The 19,454-nt window shown below is 33.5% G+C and overlaps 4 protein-coding genes across 4 annotated transcripts; 2 read left to right on the top strand and 2 right to left on the bottom strand.

Moving 5' to 3' along the window:
• Positions 1-373: 373 nt before the first annotated feature.
• On the bottom strand, positions 374-3,125 carry LOC112765049 (glucan endo-1,3-beta-glucosidase). The gene is made up of 3 exons (XM_025810908.3): positions 2,740-3,125; positions 1,265-2,614; positions 374-769 (listed from the first exon to the last, which is right to left on the bottom strand). Exons 1-3 carry the CDS (start codon positions 2,795-2,797, stop codon positions 735-737), a joined length of 1,443 nt encoding a protein of 480 aa, XP_025666693.1. The 5' UTR covers positions 2,798-3,125; the 3' UTR covers positions 374-734.
• Positions 3,126-5,340: 2,215 nt separating this feature from the next.
• LOC112765050 (small ubiquitin-related modifier 2) lies at positions 5,341-7,427 on the top strand. The gene is made up of 3 exons (XM_025810909.2): positions 5,341-5,576; positions 6,763-6,912; positions 7,010-7,427. Exons 1-3 carry the CDS (start codon positions 5,511-5,513, stop codon positions 7,070-7,072), a joined length of 279 nt encoding a protein of 92 aa, XP_025666694.1. The 5' UTR covers positions 5,341-5,510; the 3' UTR covers positions 7,073-7,427.
• Positions 7,428-9,932: 2,505 nt separating this feature from the next.
• Positions 9,933-11,628, top strand: LOC112765239 (small ubiquitin-related modifier 2). Its single transcript, XM_025811154.3, has 3 exons — positions 9,933-10,319; positions 11,068-11,217; positions 11,315-11,628. Exons 1-3 carry the CDS (start codon positions 10,254-10,256, stop codon positions 11,381-11,383), a joined length of 285 nt encoding a protein of 94 aa, XP_025666939.1. The 5' UTR covers positions 9,933-10,253; the 3' UTR covers positions 11,384-11,628.
• A 448-nt stretch (positions 11,629-12,076) lies between these two features.
• LOC112765238 (nucleobase-ascorbate transporter 1) lies at positions 12,077-17,685 on the bottom strand. The gene is made up of 14 exons (XM_025811153.3): positions 17,467-17,685; positions 15,795-15,892; positions 15,505-15,681; positions 14,983-15,083; positions 14,815-14,890; positions 14,432-14,491; positions 14,155-14,342; positions 13,965-14,061; positions 13,627-13,713; positions 13,410-13,468; positions 13,227-13,318; positions 13,061-13,138; positions 12,803-12,957; positions 12,077-12,677 (listed from the first exon to the last, which is right to left on the bottom strand). Exons 1-14 carry the CDS (start codon positions 17,540-17,542, stop codon positions 12,465-12,467), a joined length of 1,557 nt encoding a protein of 518 aa, XP_025666938.1. The 5' UTR covers positions 17,543-17,685; the 3' UTR covers positions 12,077-12,464.
• Positions 17,686-19,454: the final 1,769 nt, after the last annotated feature.

Raw genomic sequence — 19,454 nt, 5'->3', positions numbered from 1 at the left:
GTAAAAAATATTATTCTCCTGTAAAAGTATTTACGTAAAAGAAAGTGTACTCGCTCTCCCGTCTTCCCTAAAGTTCGTATGTCTAAAGAATTACAATAAAATAAAATAAAACATATAAATATATAAGTTCACTTGCAAATGTCAATAAACAATTAAACATCTCCTCAGCATCGTTGAGTGGCATTGAGATTTGAGAACCAAGAGAGAAAGAAAACAAAAGAACAATCCATTTTCCTTGACAGTAATCACTTCAAGTATTCTTGGGAATATTATAGCTATAGTTTAAACAAGTTTTCTTCTCTAACCAAGATTGTCAGAAGTTAATCCACATTAATCTATTACTACTACTCCAACATTTTGACACAACTCAGTGTAAGAAAAGGATTATTTGCCTTAAGATCTAGGTTTCAAAGTTCAAATACAAGTAATAAGTATACATATCTAAACCATTACAATGATTACTACTTTAGTCCCAAAATAAAGTCTACTGCAAAATGAAAATGAAACTTAGATATACAAATTTAGTAATCTCCAAAAGTTAATATAGCTACCCACTCCCCACCAACTGGAATGACTAAGTCCAAAAAATTTCTTGAAACTGATGATCGTCAACAACTACAATAAATTAACTCAGCTACTCTGAACTAGCCAGTAGCCACACTCCTCCCACCATATTCTTTTTTCAAATAACTTTACAATGCATAATAAGCCAAGTGCATCATACTCTTCATTCTTCAGTATCCAGTAGGGAAGTCACAGGTACCATACTCTGCACGCAAATAAATAAATAATAGTAAATTAAAAATAAAGACCATGAACATAAAAAATAAAACAAAATGGCATCCCAAAATTCACCACAGGCATATATAGATGGAATCCAATGTAATCCAGACACCCCAGTCTGACTTTTTGACTGTGTCTTTATTTCAGTAACCAATTTTCAACGCCATTTTTTATTTAATGTTATCTTTTTTTAATTAGCTCAATTAGACAATTACCCTTTTCTTCCACCGAATTAGTAAAAGGCAATTTTTTTTTCCAGCTTCCAAGGTATGCTAATACACACTATCCAATAAAGCCATGACACGTCATTCTCACGAAAGATTCCCTCCCAACCCTAATCACGTGCCTCTCTTACGTACCTGCACTATTTCCTCACCCGCTCACGTTAGCAACCCGTGTCACCATCATTCTAACCTACACCCCATAATCATAACCAAAAGACAGAAAAAAAAAGTGGAAGGGTTTTTTATAGAGTACTCACTAGGCTCTTGCGTGACCACGTACGCCGAACCCCCAAAATAGCAGCTACCACCCGCACGCGCCTTCTTCTGATAGTAACTGTTGAAAGCGAACGACGCGTGCGCCACGAGCGTGTTCGGATCGTAACACGTGGCACCTGGCTGTATCGGACGGCAATCAGCACCTCCCTCACCACAAGCAAAATCTAGAGCCACCTGAAGCTTCTCCTTCTGCGCATCGGGGTTCGCTACGCACCAGGTGTTCGCCGCGCTGCTCTTTGACACGCCACCATTACCGGTCGACGGAGCAGTCACAGGGTTCACAGGAGTCGCCGGAGCTGCCGTAGACGGCGATGGTGACGTCGACGGACGGTCGTGATAGTCCTTTAAACCCTCCGTTGTGAACGGAATATCGTAAACCTTCCTCTCGTCGGGGTAAAACAGTCCAAAATTCCTCTCAGACGTGGGTCCAAATTTCTGATTCTCATTAAAAAGCGCGAATAAATAAACGGTGAGATCTGCTTTAGGCCTTAGAGGGGTCCCGCCACCTGTCAAGATCTTACGGACAAGATTTCCATTGTAAGCTGCGGCGTTCTCTACACTCGCGCCTACCTCATTGTTATCTCCCTTGGAGGGCCAACCCGTCTCCGTTACAACGATCTCAACGTCGTTGTACTTAAGAGCCGAAAGCGCAGCAAAAACGGCGTCTATTTGAGCGTCGAAAAGGTTGAAGTACCTCAAGCCGTTACCGGGATCAACCACGCCGGCGTTCTGTCGGAACAGTGCATAGTCCAAGGAGATTACGTCAGCATTGGACTCGTAAGCGAAGAAGGGGTACACGTTGACCATGAGGTAGGAACCGGTTTCGCGGAGGAACCGGAGCATGGGCTCGAAAACGGGTTCGATGAGTTCCGGTCGGAATGACCCGGCGGAGGAGGGGTAAGAGTTTCCGAGTGCGGCTAGTGCGATCGGGGAAGAGACCTTGATTTGGTTGTGGAGGTTGAAGCGTATTAAAGCTTGGTGAATGTTCTTCATGGCGGGGACTAGGAACTTGGTGGTGTTGCCCGGGTCGGCGAAGACCTCGTTGCCGACGGCGATGGCCTCGATTTGGGTGTGGGGGTGGTAGGCAGCGACGTTGCGGTTGACCCATGCAACGGCGAAGGAGAGGGATCTGGCGGCGGCAAAGAGCTGCTGGTTGGGGAGGTCGACGGTGACCTTGATGTCGGTGCCGGAGAGGGCGTGGAGGACGGCGGGGTCAGTGTCGTATACCTTGACGCGGTTGAGGCCGTTGGATTTCAAGAGCTGTACGACTTTGACGGCGGATGGAAGGTTGTTGGCTATGCGGCCGTAGTTGACGCCAATGGAGCCGCCATCTGTAACAGAAAACGGTTAGTAACTTACTTGCCCAGCTTCAGCTAGCTAGCATGTAACAGAAACAGTTATTTAGTTATATGTTTAGTTAGTTAAAGAAAGAGTAACAGAAAAGAAGAATGCTTGCCTGTGAGAGTGAGGAGAGTGAGGAAGAGGGAAATGGCGGGAAGAGTGAGGCGCAACATGCTCTGTTTTTTGTGGTGAACACTAGACAGAGCTTTGTTGGGAATGTGGGTGGGTAGAGTGTTGTTGTGTGGAGCGAGTGGAGAGTGTTGTTGTTTATGTATATGAATGGCGAAGGTGGTGGATTGTGAGGCTTTGAGTAGCACGAGGCAGAGCGAACTGGGTGGGACCCACCCACGATGAAAGAGAGAGGGAGCTAAAAGACGAGTGATAATAGGACCACCATGGACATGGACATATGGTTGCCATTACCAACCTGGCCTGCACTGCTCCAACGTCGTGCTTAGCTATGCCATGCCAATGTGCATTGCTAATTGCGAAAAGAGAGAGGGTGTACTCAATGAGAAAACGGATCCATGTTTTTTGGTTCGTTTACGACCCCACCAAAACTGGACCGTTACTAAATTATTATCATTTTTGTGATTCTTTCTTCTTTATTGTTAATTAATTTAATTAATTACTTCTTATTTTAAGCCAAAATCATTACATTTTTAGTTTTTGTTTGTTTTTTTAGTGAATTAGTAATAGAATAATTTACTTTTTGCATGTATAACTTAGGCTTCCATGATTATAAAATAGATTGTCGTTTATATTTTAAAGAGTAACTCTCATTCTAAATAATGTTCATACTATATATTAAAAGTTTTATATCTCTTACAAATAAGGTCTATAGTATTTATAAGTATGTAACATTTTTTTATCTCCCATCTCTCAATTTTAAGCTAGTATTAAAGTCTATTCAATATATAATTGCCTGGATTCAACATCGAATATGTTGTTGAAAAATCTCACATGCACGCTTCTCTTTGTTTTGTGCATGTTAAATTGACTTTATTTTTAAACTAAATAAATCATAGAAAGATTAAGAACTTTTTGTCAAAATTTTAAAAATATTTCTAAATTTTATTTTGTTTTAATTTTGTTTTATAAAAGTTTTCGATTTGTATCAAATATACTCTTGATTGTTAAATTTTTAAAAAGGTTTCAATCCAACAATAATACATAATAAGTTAATAACTGTGTCTAATTTACTTGTGTTAAAGGTTGTTATTGTAAAATTATTTCAATGATCATAAATTTTTTGAAAAATTAACTGTTAGGATAAATTTAACGTAAATTGAAAATTTTTAGAATAAAATTAAAAATAATTTAAAATTTTTTTGCATATTTTAAAGACAAAACATATAATTTACCAATTTATATTTTATTAATCAAATTTTATCATCTTCCCCCCGAAAAGGAGATCGAAAACGAACTGAAGCAGCCAATAGAGTTAATATGTTGAGTAGGATATATTTGTTCATTTGTCATTGCGACACTAAAATTGTGAACTTCGTGAGGCAATGTTTTAGAGGGGCCAACATCAAGCGATTAAAAAACAAGTAATATTTGAGATTGTCAAAATTTTGTGCACCAAAGAAAATGAGTGCCAAATTTTCATAATGAATATTGACAAATCAAAGCCCGATAACTTTTTCTGGAGAGCCATACATCACTGAGTTCGAATAAAAGCTCATTTTCCAAAGATAACCATAACATATAACATTGACTCATGGCCATGAGCCCATGATCGTTTGGATAAGTTTGCTTTATACTCTTTTTTTTTTTTTAATTAAAGGAGATTAATTGCGGTAGTTTTTTGTTTGTCCTCGAAAGGAATTTGATTTCTATGTATTGAACCTAATTAATGATTATATTGGTATAACTTTTTACATAATAAATAAGACTCCACTTTTGCTAATATAACAATACATTGTTGGATACAAGTATAATTTTTGTTAGGGGCACTCTACTATACAGATTGAAGTGGTATAGAGAGAGTATAAATTCTTTTTATAGTTATTTTTTATTATTTTATTGTTATTTAAAATGTGAATCCTACCTTTATCAATTTCTCTTTCATCGTATTAAAGGAAAAATCTACAAACTTATATCTTTACCATATAATTCACTTTTTTGTTATATTATATTAGAGACTCAAGGTTTTTTTTAACCAACAATTGGCTAACAGAGAAGTGAATAGTGATGTGCAAATGTTAAGTAAAGAAAAGAAAAATTTAAAAGGTAAGATAAATATTGGCTGATTATTTACCTAAAAAAAGTTGGTTTTTCAATTTCTTTTTGTAATACTCACAAATGAAATAAAAAAATTTGTTCAAATATTTTTTAAATTTCTTTTTATAATATTACAAATGAAATAAAAAATTTTCCAAATAATTTTTAAATATTTTTTAGAAGGAGAATATATAATAATTTTTAAATATAGTATTTTATTCAAATAAAAAATATATGTTTGGGTAAAGCTTAATAGTTAATACTTTTTTTTTTGGTATTAATACAGGGTTAAAGCCCAAAAGAAAGACCTTAACTTTTTTATAAATTTTCTTTTGGTTTTTTTTTAGTGAAAAATATCTTTTTGGTTGCAACATGTAAATCAGCGAATCCAGATTTTGTTTAGCAAATCACCCTCTGACCCAACAACATATTGATCCAACTAAGGCCCATTTTAGTGATCGATATAGCCTGTGGGCCTCAGAGACAATTCACTGATGAATATCATGATTCCTGGCCCGTAATTTCAGCGCCACTAAAATAGAAACGTGGCTCTGAGTTATGACTTATGATTTTATGAAAGAATCAAAGAAAAATTAAAAGTTCGAAATCAAAATAAAACCCTAACTTTCTGAGAGAGAATCGCAGGAAGAACGAAGAACGATGGCTGAGGAAGACAAGAAGCCCAATGATCAATCTGCGCACATCAATTTGAAGGTCAAAGGCCAGGTTTGTTTCTATGTTCTGAATTTTTCTCACTAAATTTACTCCTTCAAGTTTTTAGAACAAACGAATTCACTGAAAAAACAAAGTACTTTTCTAAGAGGATCATATTATTCTTTTAATTTTTGGTTTATGCGTCTTCCTTGATTTTCATAAATTTTTCGTTTTTAAGTGCTCTGTAGCTCATTCGCTCCCTCTGGTGTTCTGATTTATTATCGTGATTTTTGTTTACTATATTTTTTTTCCCTCTCTATTTTTTTTATATCTGCACTTTATTTTTTAAATTGATGATTGCTTATAATATCCAGAATTCTTTCGATTTATGCTTAACCATCGCTCATAGTTGAAGTGTTTTCACTTCTAAGTTATCAGCTACGTTTTGTTTATCCAAGAGGAAATATATTAATTAGGTTTGATACTTTATGTGTTCTTGCGTGATGTGTGTGCTGTTTGAGATACATACAACTATGCTGAATTCCTAATTGTTGAAATCCTGCTATCTATATAGAATGCTCAAATGGCATAGTTCTAGTTATGTCAGTGCCTCAATTTTATTCTGAAGGGTTATATTTGCATGTCATGTTCGTTTTTCATTTTTCATCTTTTTGAGCATTCATGCTTCAGCTAAATCCTAAATGTCTACTTAGCCAAATTGCCATATAAAGAAGTGTGTGTTTGTTGCGCTTTACTGTTGTGTCACTTGCTATCCCCTATTTTCTCATCATGAAAACACATTACCAGTTCATCTGTATGTAGAAGTTAGTAAAATGACATTCCAAGGTTCCCTTAGAGAGTTGCATGATTCTTTTAGCACTTTGTTTCCTTATGTTCAATGCTGACTTTTCAATCAACAAAAGTTTGATGCCTCTCTGACATAAATTTTGTTATGGATGAAATCTGGTATTTTTGTGCAGTAGTGCAATTTATATGAATTGTTTCAGTTTGAAGCCGTGTTTCTTTTCTGGATTCTTTTTGTTTTGCATAATATGATGAGTGTATAATATAATCTGGTCAAAGGTAACCAAGTCTAATCGTTTATGTCGTGGTGTTTTTCTGTCATCTTGCATACAATGATTAGTCCTAAGTGTACAATACAGTCAAAATTTATAGCTCCTTATGGAGTTGGTCTTTTTTGTATGATGATGACGATGATGAACACTTGATCAAAGACTAACTTCTTATTGTTTTCTAGGATGGAAATGAAGTATTCTTCAGGATTAAAAAGAACACTCAACTGAAGAAGCTGATGAATGCGTACTGTGATCGACAATCTGTGGACTTCAACGCCATCGCCTTCTTGTTCGACGGGCGCCGTCTCAGAGCTGAACAGACCCCCGATGAGGTTTGCACTGTTCTTCACCTCTGTTGTTTCTTGATGCTGGGAAAAATATATATTAACATGCACCGTAACCCTGCTTGTTTTGTGTGTATTGCTTCAGCTGGAAATGGAGGATGGTGACGAGATCGATGCGATGTTGCACCAAACTGGGGGAGCCCTGTGAATTCAATCTATGAATATGCTTGTGAAGAATTTGATACGTAATCTAGTGTAGTTGTTAATTTGTTGGTGAGTGTTACCATGGATATGCATGATGGGAATTGTGATACACCCTTTATTGTAGGCCCTGCTTGAAATCTCTTATGGGGTTTTGTCAAGTTTGGTCAAATCGTATGATTATGAAACCTGGATCCTTAAGTCTATATTTTGATCCTTTGACAAAAGGTACAATATAATGTCTTGGAAGAGCCTCCTCTTATGTGCTATGGCCTTGAAATGTTGAGGATATACACATTTTTGGGAGAAATTCAAAAGGCACAAATAAGGGGAATACCCGAGAAATGCAATCCTTTTAATAATTCGCTGTTTCTTTCTATCTAAAGCATTCAACTACGATTTAGCTTTATGCAAACCGAGATCTGAAAATATTGCTTCATCACGATCTTTTGTAGTTTCATAGCCAACTGTATCACTAACAAGAATATATTAATTGAACTGAAAATAGGTGAATCAAATGTACCAACTGGTTTCCTGAAAAATTATCAGTGGCCAAAACATCCATAATTAATTATAATACCAAAAAGGCTTTAAGTATTTGTCATTAACAATTTAATTCGCTAATTTTTAAAAAATTGATTAGTTTATTTGAGAGTAAAGTATTTTTTTTTAGGGCAAGTTACTTAAATAAATAGAATAGAGAAAATATTTACCCAAATGTGCAAAACTGGTTCTTGTTACCTGCATATGCAAAAAGTCATTTCTATGTAATCCGTGGCAACCCACCACGGTTTCAAAACATGCATAAACCGTGGCAGGTCCCAACGGATTATGGCCAAAAGATATAGAGTGTAAACCGTGGTAGGTCACCACGGTTTTACTAAGGAGAGATGGCGTGCATAAACCGTGGAGAGTCACCACGGTTTATGAAGAAACTTGTTTGCACATAAAACCTTGTGGGTCACCACGGTTTATGTGTGGTAAATAATGGCCAGAAAACCTTGTTAATTTTATGTCCAAGAGACACAACTTATTTTTTATTTTTTTTTTATTATTCTTGTTAATTTTTTATAATTATATTTTTTATTATTATATTTTTTATCTCAAATTTTTTAATGAAAAAAATGAGAATAAATTATATTTTCATAATTTGTTCAAGTTTATCATCAAGCAGAATTACAAGAACACAAAATTTTATGTCTCTGTCCATCAGTATCTTGTCCTATCCTATTTTCAGTGTCTTATCCTATTTTGTTGTTGAAAACAAAGGCAGCCTAATAAATACACACTATATAGTACATTTTATAAAGAAAAAAAAATCATCTATTTCTATTGAATATTTATAATAAAAATTTTTCGTTCTCTTTATGTATTATTGACTAATATATACTATAAAATTTTTACATGTATTATCAATTATTTTTTCATTATGTTTATCCCTATTTTTCATTTTACACTATATTTAAATATTTATTATACTATAAAAAATATTAATGAACATAATAAAATAATTACTTATTAATAATTTTTAGAGTACTCATTAATATTCTTATAATATAATAAATATTTTTTATTTTAAATTTAACAAATACTAATGTATCAATATACACTTATATGTGAATTTATTAAATCTATATAAAAGATTTAATCAATAAGCATGTTAATGAATATTAATATACCAATATTAACGAGTAATTATTTTATTGTACTCATTAATATGTTATAGTGTAATAAATCTTTATTTCATAAATGAAAAAATAAAGATGAATATAACGAGAGAGGTCACCTTAAGCTTAAACGAACTTTTGAGTAGTTTTTATAAGTTCGCCTAAGATTTTAAAAACTTTATAAAAATTCAAAATAAAAAATAAAAACACAGATTCCAAACATTAATGTTTGTGTAATTTATTTTTAAAAATATTTTTTTTATTTTATAATAGAAAAAAATCCAAAAATTTCATGGTGTTTATTATTGGAGTCTAATTTTTTTCTAATTTATTTTACATAAAAAATTTTAAATATTTTAAATTTATTAAATTTCATCATTTTAAATTAAATATTAATTTTTTATTTTTTAGTAAATAGACATCAATTTTTTAAGCACTATAAAAATCATTTTCTTAGTATTATCTGATTTTTTTTTCTATTGTACTCTTTCTATTATAAAAAGTTGTTGTTGATAAGACATAATTTAAGATTCTGCTCATAAATTTATTGTGCTAATAAATTCATTTTCTATTAGATATAAAATTAACAAGGTTTTCTGGCCATTATTTACCACACATAAACCGTGGTGACCCACAAGGTTTTATGTGCAAACAAGTTTCTTCGTAAACTGTGGTGACTCTCCACGGTTTATGCACGCCATCTCTCCTTAGTAAACCGTGGTGACCTACCACGGTTTACACTCTATATCTTTTGGCCATAATCCGCTGGGACCTGCCACGGTTTATGCACGTTTTGAAACCGTGGTGGGTTACCACGGATTACATAGAAATGGCTTTTTGCACATGCAGGTAACAAGAACCAGTTTTGCACATTTGGGTAAATATTTTTTCTATTCTATTTATTTAAGTAACTTGCCCTTTTTTTTATATAGTCACAAAAAAAAAGTATGTTTTTTATATCTAGTATTTGTGATTTTTTAAAATATTCATAACATTTAATCTCATTTAACTTTGTTCTTGATGTTTTTAATTTGAGTAAAAAAAATTTGAATATTTATTATATTTAAAATATTAGAGACAAATTGACAAAATTAAAAATATTTAAAAATAATTTTGATATAAATAAAAAAGGTTAGGAATAAGTGGAATAAAAAATGTTCCATACTACTTTGTTAAGTTACACGTAGGAGGTCCAAGCGTATTGGAGTTGAGAACATACTTTACTTTTTTTCGTAAGTGAAACATACACACACAATAGGATGGTGAATTCGTGATTCAGTAATTAGATAGAGTAATTATTAATAATTATTAGAATTTAGTTTGTTGTAACGAACTGAATGACCCAACAGAATCTCATCGGCCCAATATATAGATTCGTGGCCCGTTATGTCAGCGTCCCGAAAATACAAGTCATTCTGAGTAATTAAAAAAGAAGCAAAGCAAAAGAAAGAAATTCAAAATTGAAATAAAACCCTAACTTTCTCATAGAGTGAGTGACGATTACACAGAGAGCGAAGAACGATGGCTGAGGAAGACAAGAAACCCAACGATCAATCTGCTCACATCAATTTGAAGGTCAAAGGCCAGGTTTGTTTTTCCTTCTCTCACATTATATATGTTTTAAGCCATCGAATTCCTACCAAAAATTGTTTAACCTTCTTGAAAAGCATCTCATGTTTTTCTGTGAATTTGTGTTTATGTGCCACCTTTAATTTTCGTAAAGTTTACGTATTTTCAGTTTGCTATAGCTAATCCCCTCATTTTGGGACTCTGATTCTCATGATCAGTTGTCTTTATTTGCTATATTTTTTTTTATTTTAGTCTTGAATTTATTTCTATCTACTTTATCTGCAAGTGGAATCGAAGTTTTCAAAGATCGGAATTGAACAGTGTTATATACACTCACATACTCTTACTTAATTGGTTTGATCCCTTGTGTGTTCTTTTGTGTGTGTGTTTGTGCTGTTTGGGCTACAAGTATAACCTAGGTATGGTATGCGAAATTCCCTTTTGAAAATCAAACCCTGCATGTGTCTATGCAATGCTCAAAATGTTTGCTATAGTTATGTTATGTCAGTACCTCAATTTTCTTCATATGTGTATGCATAGCATAATGTTGTAAAATGACATTGCAAGCAAGTAAATACATTTTTGTGCAATGTTCAGCAAAGCTGCTTTTCCTTTTATTTAATTGTTGCAGTTTCAGTGAAAGATGTATAATATAATGAGTTAATAATGCACTTGAAAAGTTTTAGTTCTTTATGGAGTTGTAGATTTATGCTTTGTATTATGGTGATGAGCACTTGATCAAAGAATAATTTTTATTGTATTGTAGGATGGAAATGAAGTTTTCTTCAGGATTAAAAAGAACACTCAACTGAAGAAGCTGATGAATGCGTATTGTGATCGACAATCTGTGGACTTCAATGCCATCGCCTTCTTGTTCGATGGGCGCCGTCTCCGAGCAGAACAGACTCCTGATGAGGTTCGCCCCCTTTCACCCCCTACAGTTCATTGAAGCTAGAAATAAATTTTGATATGCATCATAACCCTATTTGTTTTTCGTGTATTGATTGCTTCAGCTTGAAATGGAGGACGGGGATGAGATCGATGCAATGTTGCACCAGACCGGTGGAGCCCTGTGGACCTAATCTATATCTTTTCTCATGTAGTTCTTGTGAAGAATTTGTTAGTTTAGTTTTATTTGGTGAATGCAACTGCTAACACTATGGATTTGCATGATGGGAATTGTGATGGGTAACTTCATTGTAGACCTTGCTAGGAAATCTGTCTATGGGGGTTTTGTAAGTTTGGTCAACTCGTATGATTGTAAAACCTGGATTATTAATTCTGTAATCTGATCCTTTGATAAAACGTACACTATGATGTCTTGGGAGAGGATTGTGTTGTGCGTTAATGCTTGAAATATTGAGACATATAGACACGTTATTAGGAGAAAGTCAAAAGTCCAAAATATGGGACATATACGAGATCGTACATTGTAAATTATGATTTGTCAAAAAGACAGAAAAAAATTGTGATTTTTATGGTTTAGGGAGCTTCATGTTCTTTTGTAGTTTCTCAAAAACCATTGTAGTGGTGGCAGCTAAAATAGATAACAATTATTCTTTACTTCCCTTTGCCGAAAGAAGCTTCAACTTTTGTTTCTCAAAGTACAAGAAACGACAATTCAAATCTAATGCAACTTTTGTCTTCATCAAACAAACAATCTTTTGGTTAGAGTCTCAAATGACAAAACACAACTCCAATCAAATCCAAAACCAGTAGGTAAAGGACCACCATGTTTGAGGTTTAGAGTGCTCATATGGTTAAGAATTAAGAACTTATGCAAGAAAAAGGAACTATTAAATGAGTGGAATTATGGAAAATAATAAGACCCAAAATTCCGTTTATGGGTCAATATTACAAAGGTTGGAGGGTCATGTTAGGTTTTGTCTAAATAAGTTCAAGCCAATTTATAAAACTACTAGGTTGAGCTAAACCTAACATAGGAGATAAAAGGAGGGGTAAAAAAAAAGAATCACTTTTATTGCATCTACAAAGCATGGTCCCAAATGCTTTACAATCCACAGTTAGACCATGGTTACATAAATAGTCTGCAAAAAATTGAGAGATGTAAGAAAGCTAATATTAGCATTTTGTTAGTCATGAATTTTGGTCCAAGAAAATCTAATTTGCATTGCTGCTTCTGAATTCTAATCTTGATCAAGATCAAGTAGGTGGAAAGAATCTGTTGAGATTGAATGGCAAAGTGTAGAACTCCTCATTTCTGTTGTCTCCTCTAAAAGTTCTAAACTTGACCCACCATGGCATCCCTCTATCTTTCTTTGATCTTTCAACTTCAATAGTGTTGTCAAGGAACACTGCTACTATCAAACCAACTGTTGCTGGTGATGAGAATATGGTATTTAAGAATGCATTGAACTGCAATCAAGTAAATAGAGGAAAATGTAATTGGCCTCAAGTTGAAACTTAAGTCTTGAAATAACTGAAAGTGGCAGCACATGTTTACTGATAGCGAAAGATAAAGATGCTTAAGAAGAACTCACCCATCCGGCATTCGTATGAACAAGGCCGTGTCGATTCCAATACTGATTGAAAAATTGAGGCACAGATATTCCAAGGAACAATGTGAGGCCAATGATGATAAGGTTTCTCATGGAGTTCATGTTTGTGAACTGAAGAAATGATATTCCAACCGAAGCTGACGAATAAGAAAAGGTAGCAGTCAATAGAAGAATAATTGAAAAAAGAGTATGTAGTGATGGCAATGGAATCTCACTAGAGAAAGGGATGACATGACATACCAACAAGGCCAAAGAGAATGCAGTATAATGCAGCAAATATTGGGAAAGGTATGGATGCAAACACAGCACCAAACTTCCCTGAAGAATACACAACAAAAAGAGCACACAAAGAAGCATCAGTGATTAGCATTTGGAATGATTTTAGTGATGATTTGTATGTACAGACCCAGCATAGAGAAGAATATCATGAAACCAGCAGATATCTGAACAACTCTGCGACTTCCTACTCGCGTTAGTCCTAGGAGTCCCACATTTTCCCTAAAATGAAAAACAATCATGCCACTCATCAATCTCCATTGAAAGATACATATAAGAAACTTGTTATAACTTGATGAAGAGGAGGACTTACACAGAAACAGTAGAACCTGTCCCAGTTCCAAAAAGGCCATCAAGCATGATGCCAATTCCCTGAGCAATATAAACAAGGTTAGCTCCAGCCCTCAGTCGAAGGAAGTTGACCATACTATAAATATTACCCTTTCCATTCCAAAACATGTCATTTTAAAAATTTGGTATATTCATAACTCATCACATCCGGATACAGAATTGTTTGAATTAATGCTAACCTGCCAACCAATGCCGCGACTCAGCACAAAAGCAGGAGGTGGAGTGGCAATTGCTAACCGAGATGCCGCCTTGTATGCAGCAGTTGACTGCAACAAGAAAGGCCATGATCAAGGGATTATAGAAGATTCAAGAAAAACCCTGCAAATCTGAAAATTTGAATACTCCCTCCTCCTCAAAACAAGTGTCTCTTTTACTTTTAGGATTATTGAAATATTAATGTATTTGGACAATTTCTTAATTTAGGTACATTAAATTTTCAATTAATCTAAATGTATAAGAATCAGTTATTTTGAGAAGGAGGGAGTAATAGGCAACGGATAGAACAAGAAATAGATACCTCCACCATGGAGACAAGAACTGCAGACATCATAGCAAATGAATGGCCAGCCGAAAATGTAGGTGCACCCCATTGGAGAGGGTATGGGAACATGAACCTATTTGAAAGAAAAGAAACTTTAAAGTTCAAACACAGCAAAATTATTTAAGCATAGAAGAAGAAAATAATACATGCTATTTGTTGTATGTACCATGGAGCAGTGGATATCAAATTCGCTTTGTCAGTACGACAACTGTGTTGTGTTCTAACAGGTTTATGCCGGTAAGCTCCACTCGCTGTCAAGATTACGGCGTAAATCCAGATGATTGGAACACAAATCAACACCGGAAAACGTTCAAATATAGGGATATCTCTAAATGGCCTCACATGCTTTAAGTACTGCAATTATACCAAATTAGTGTGTGAACAATTTGATGAAAATCAGTTTCCATTTTGTTTAAGTTCATATTAAAGGCTAAAGCACTTACTTGTGACAATCCAATTACCAACAGCAGCATTGGTATACCAATTTCTACACAGTTTCCCAACTGAAAAAGAAAATATGAAAGAAAGTTATATAAACTTCAGTAAATTGTGAAGTACTGGTATATATCATGCTACAATGAGCATGGTGAATTGAAGGATTTTGCTAAAGAAAGTGTCATCAAAGTTAGTATCCACGGATAAATTAAGCATTATCAAATAATGTATAAAGATAGATATGTTCCTCAAGTATTATTTCTGAATAGAAACTTTCTTTTTCTCATCTTTGTATTTTCTGTCGAGACACACTTACCAAACTAGAAAAAGAGAGTGAACGATTTATTATAAAGATCATGACAATTAGAATTTAAATCACAGGCACACCTACCACAGGAAATCCGCGTTGAAATAATCCTAATCCAAGCAATCCAACAACGGGTGCCATGCCAAGAGGACTAAAAAATCTGAAAGAGAAAATCCAAAGTAAATGCTTGAACAATCAAACATTTTTTCTTAATTAGGTTCTTCATAAATTAATTCACATGTGAATAATTACCTTGAAAAGAGTCCCCATACTTGGCTGTAACCAAGGATTATCTGAATACTTGAGGCTACAATCATAGCTCCTTGTATGGCACGCATTGTTTGTGTAAATCTCTGCAAACCAATCACATGGCAAGTTCTCTTTCAATACCCTACCAAATAAGAAAGAAATTTAAGTATATTTCTAAGAGAAGCTTATATGATATGCAGATCCCTTAGTTCTTTTTAGTTTGCCAATGTCATTTATATGCAAATAACAGGTTTAAATATTCAGTGGAAGTTAAATGATTAACATTTCGAAACTAAAATTGAGTTTCACACTATTACCATTTTTGCAGCATAACCAATGGATTCTACTGATACACCTTTAAATTTCACTTCAATATAAATGCTTACGAAATAGATACATATACTCGTATAGATGTCTCAATTCTACAGATAATGTATAATTTTAAGGTGCTCTCTAAGTCCTTGTTTGGTAACTATTTCAAAACAAAAATCAGAAATACTTGGAGATAGAAAGAAGGAAAATTACTTCATGAGGATCCGTAATTCGCTGCAATGACGAGTCATTGATAATATAAGCAATCGGAAAAACATATGCAAATGAACCTCCAACTACTGCAGGCAATCTTGTTCCAAAAAGTGCTTGAAGAAGTGTGTTAATTCCAGCTACAAAGAGTAGAGTCTGTATCACCCTTGCCTTGTCACCCTGACCATATGAACAACCAAATCAATAACATAAGAAGACAAATTTTGAAGCAATAAATGTGTGCCAAAATCAACTATTGCTTTTTATGCAAGGAATTGGAAATTTTGGCATACATCACTTCCTCCCATGGCTTGAACTAGCAATGAGGGAATCATCACACTTGTTCCCAGCATCAATATGTAATTTTGAAATGCTAAGAGCACAGCTTCAGCTGCAATACAAGACCAGAACTTCACAGTGAGTGAAAGAGAAAAAGAATGCAAACCATAGTTACTAGAAATCTGGAAAGCATATCGATACACAGTTTGCTTCGATATGCAATTCGCTACTTTGTATGATTAATCTACAAATAATTTTTTGAGAGAATTCAGCATACGATACATACAACAGGAAATCCAATACATGATACAAGTAAACAAGAGAACCAAGATAGCTGTGGCCTAAATTGGATCACGAAACTCAACATTTAATTACTTAAAGCATATAAAACCAATGATCACATCACATTATCCGAATTTGCAAGAAATGAAGAATTCCAAATTACTTAGAACAATGCTATATAATAAGAAAACAGCAGCCAGATTTTTTACAAATAACATACATCATCATTAAGTAGGATGATTCACTATCTATACAGGAGTAAGAGAGGAGAAAGAATTATGATATATCTCATAAGTAAATTCAAATAAAAATTGTGACTATCTATCTTTACTACCAAGTATGTGTGTCCAGGTGACATAAACACATGATTAATGATTTACTTAATCCTAAATTAAAATGGGGGACCACATGCTTTAACATCATTATCAATGGCTAATGTTTTGATTTCATCAACCCACGCCAGAAGAAGAAGAAGTTATGTCAGGGTAAAATGGTAACTCTACTACAACTGTCATCATTACTAGCCTGCTGTTGTTATTACTTATTAGTACTGTTTCATATCAATAGCAATAAAGGACAAGTACAAATTAAAATTATAATCAAATACAGAGAAGCCAAATACGTATCTATTTAAAATTACAAATATCTCCACACCAAAGAATGAGTTTTGAAAAAAGTGCATTCGTTTAAATTTTTATCTTTATTTTAATATGATAACATCATTGTTAATGTTAAAATATAGATTTTCACTATATTCAATTTGAAATCAGCCCAACTAGCAAACAGAACCGAAGATCAAGGGAAAAAGTGCTAAACAACAGAAACAGCAAAAACATTAGCCCCACTCCATCTCAACAGAATAAAAATTTCAACTTTTTGATCCATATCGCCAGAACCGAAGTAACAGCATAATCTAGCACTTCTGGGATAACTCATTCGATAGCAAAGGAAAAAAACAAACAAACACAATGTGCAAAATCAAAACAATAAAAATAAAAAAAATAAAAAAGAAAGAAACTTTCTTCCATTTCTTCAATTCATTTGATTTTGCAATGACAAAATGAATCCACATGAAGAAGTTCTAATAACACTTTCATATCATAGTGCTGCAAAGCTTACAACCCTCTGTTTCCTCTGTTTTTTTTTTTTTAATTATTATCCTTCATTTTAAATGAATATAAGATAAAAGTGGAAAACTTAAACATTAAGAAGCTTATATATTCTTCTCACATGGTAACCAAAGATTATGAAAATGAAAATGGAGGATGAAGAGTGACATATACATATATTTACATAAGCAACTTTAAAGCTAGAGAGAAACAAGGTACAAGCACATTTCTGTGTTATGTTTGGATTATGATGAGAGAGAGAGAGAGAGAGAGAGAGAGAGAGAGAGAGAGATACCCCAAGGAGGGTTAGAGTCTAAGCAGTAGTCAAGGTCCTGAAGCTGTTCCATAGGTAGATGGGTAATGTCAGCCATTGTTGAAGCTTCTAATGAAAGAGCTTCAGAAAGAAGCAGAGAGAAGAATAAGAAAAACAGAGAAGAAACAGAGTGAAGCAGAGAGAAAGAAGAAGAAGAAGAAGAATTCCGAACAAAGTAAAGTGAATATATAAAGTGAGAAAAAAATTAAAAAAAGAAAGAAAGAAATAAGGATGAATATTTATTTATTAGACTGTGGAAAAGGAAGTGTCTCTGTAACGCCCTCTTCTCTTCTGTCATCAATAAGCTTTTGGCAACTACTCCCATGAAGATGGCAAAAACATCTTCTCATGATGATCCTTGTTCAAAAAGTGTAACTTATTTATTTAGCAACATTTTAAATAAAAGTAACACTTTTACTTCAAATCAAATCAAGCCCTACAATCTATCATCCAATGGTCAAAATGATGTATCTTCACATGATGATAATCATTAAATCTTCATTGGAGTAGCCACCTAAGCTTTGGCAACTACTCCCACGAAGATGGCAAAAACATCTTCTCATGATGATCCTTGTTAATAACAAAAAAATAAATTAATAACAAAAAATAAATTATATTAAAAATAATGAAAACACATAAATAATCACTAAATATATATTAAAAATATATAATAACTTTTTTAATGTACACATAATATTTTAATAGATTAATAATTTCGATTTAATATAAATATAAATATTTAGTTGTCACATTTATTACTTTAATTAAAATTAATGTTAAAATAAAATAATGAAAATTTTTTCTTACCAAAAATAGAAAAACTCGATCCCACGACTTTTTAAGTGAGTATAAAAAGACTATGTCATTTGAGTTATAATTCATTACCTAAAATAATGAATCCTTATAAATAATAAAAGTAAGAGTTTGTATCCCAGTGAGATGTCATTTTCATCCTAAGAAGACCAAGACAGTTTAGTACAATTACTCAATTAGTAAGTAGTTAAACTCATGAGTATTTTCATCAGATATTCACATTCAACCGTGTCTATTTTAATAATTTGGAAGCCTTGTCTTCAAGAAACTACCCAGTTACCTTTTTTAATCTTGGTGTAAATATGTTTATATAAAAAAATATTTTGATATGAGTAATGATTTGGGAGTTGCATAGTCCTACAAATTTGCAAGTGGGGTAAAGAGAGCAGCGAATAAATGATACTAAATAAGGAAGCCAGCAATGCACATTTGTCACTTTGGTCTTCTTCAGTCTTCAGAAACTTGTAAACTGTGTGGCCCAACTATTGTACATTTCCCTGCTATTGCAAGTTTAAATTCTCTTGTTGGGTCGTAGTCACAATGGTAATTTATTTGTCTTCTGAGTAATCTAATCATATTTCGGTCAAAATTAACCAACTTGAGTTGGTCGAGTGGTCAGCTCACTCATCCGCTTAAGTTGGGGGTTCGAATCCCGCCTTGTACATGCAGCAACCTATTAGCCAGCGACAGATCCTTAAATAAAGCTCCGATCCACGACAGATTTGTCATTGGCCTGTCGAATTGGGGAATATCGTGGGCAACCAAAAAAAATATATTTGGGTCAAAGTTTATATGTAGTAAATTTTCACGTAAAATTGATCGTTGAGAGTCATTATTAAATTTTCGATTATCAATTTCATATGAAATTAATTGTACCTAAATTTCTACCTCATATTTGGATTTAAAATTTGATTGAAATTAAGAACTCTTAAAGTGAATTAATATGTAATGTAAATAAAAAACTAAATAAAAATAATTTATCCAAAGTGACCTTAAATGAATTAGTAGGGGCGTGGTTTTGTTACATTAAATGCAACCAAACCAAAAGAACCATTTAATTTGTGTATTCTGTTTTGTGGCATTACTTTCACTCATATTCTGGTGGTTGTTTCGTTGGTGTTTCGTAATGGGAATGCAAAAGAGAAGAATATGTGCTC

This window comes from Arachis hypogaea, chromosome 17, assembly GCF_003086295.3.
Source record: "Arachis hypogaea cultivar Tifrunner chromosome 17, arahy.Tifrunner.gnm2.J5K5, whole genome shotgun sequence".
NCBI classification, from domain to species: domain Eukaryota; kingdom Viridiplantae; phylum Streptophyta; class Magnoliopsida; order Fabales; family Fabaceae; genus Arachis; species Arachis hypogaea.
Note: the sequence above shows the minus strand (reverse complement) of the source record. Positions and strands in the feature narration are given on the sequence as shown.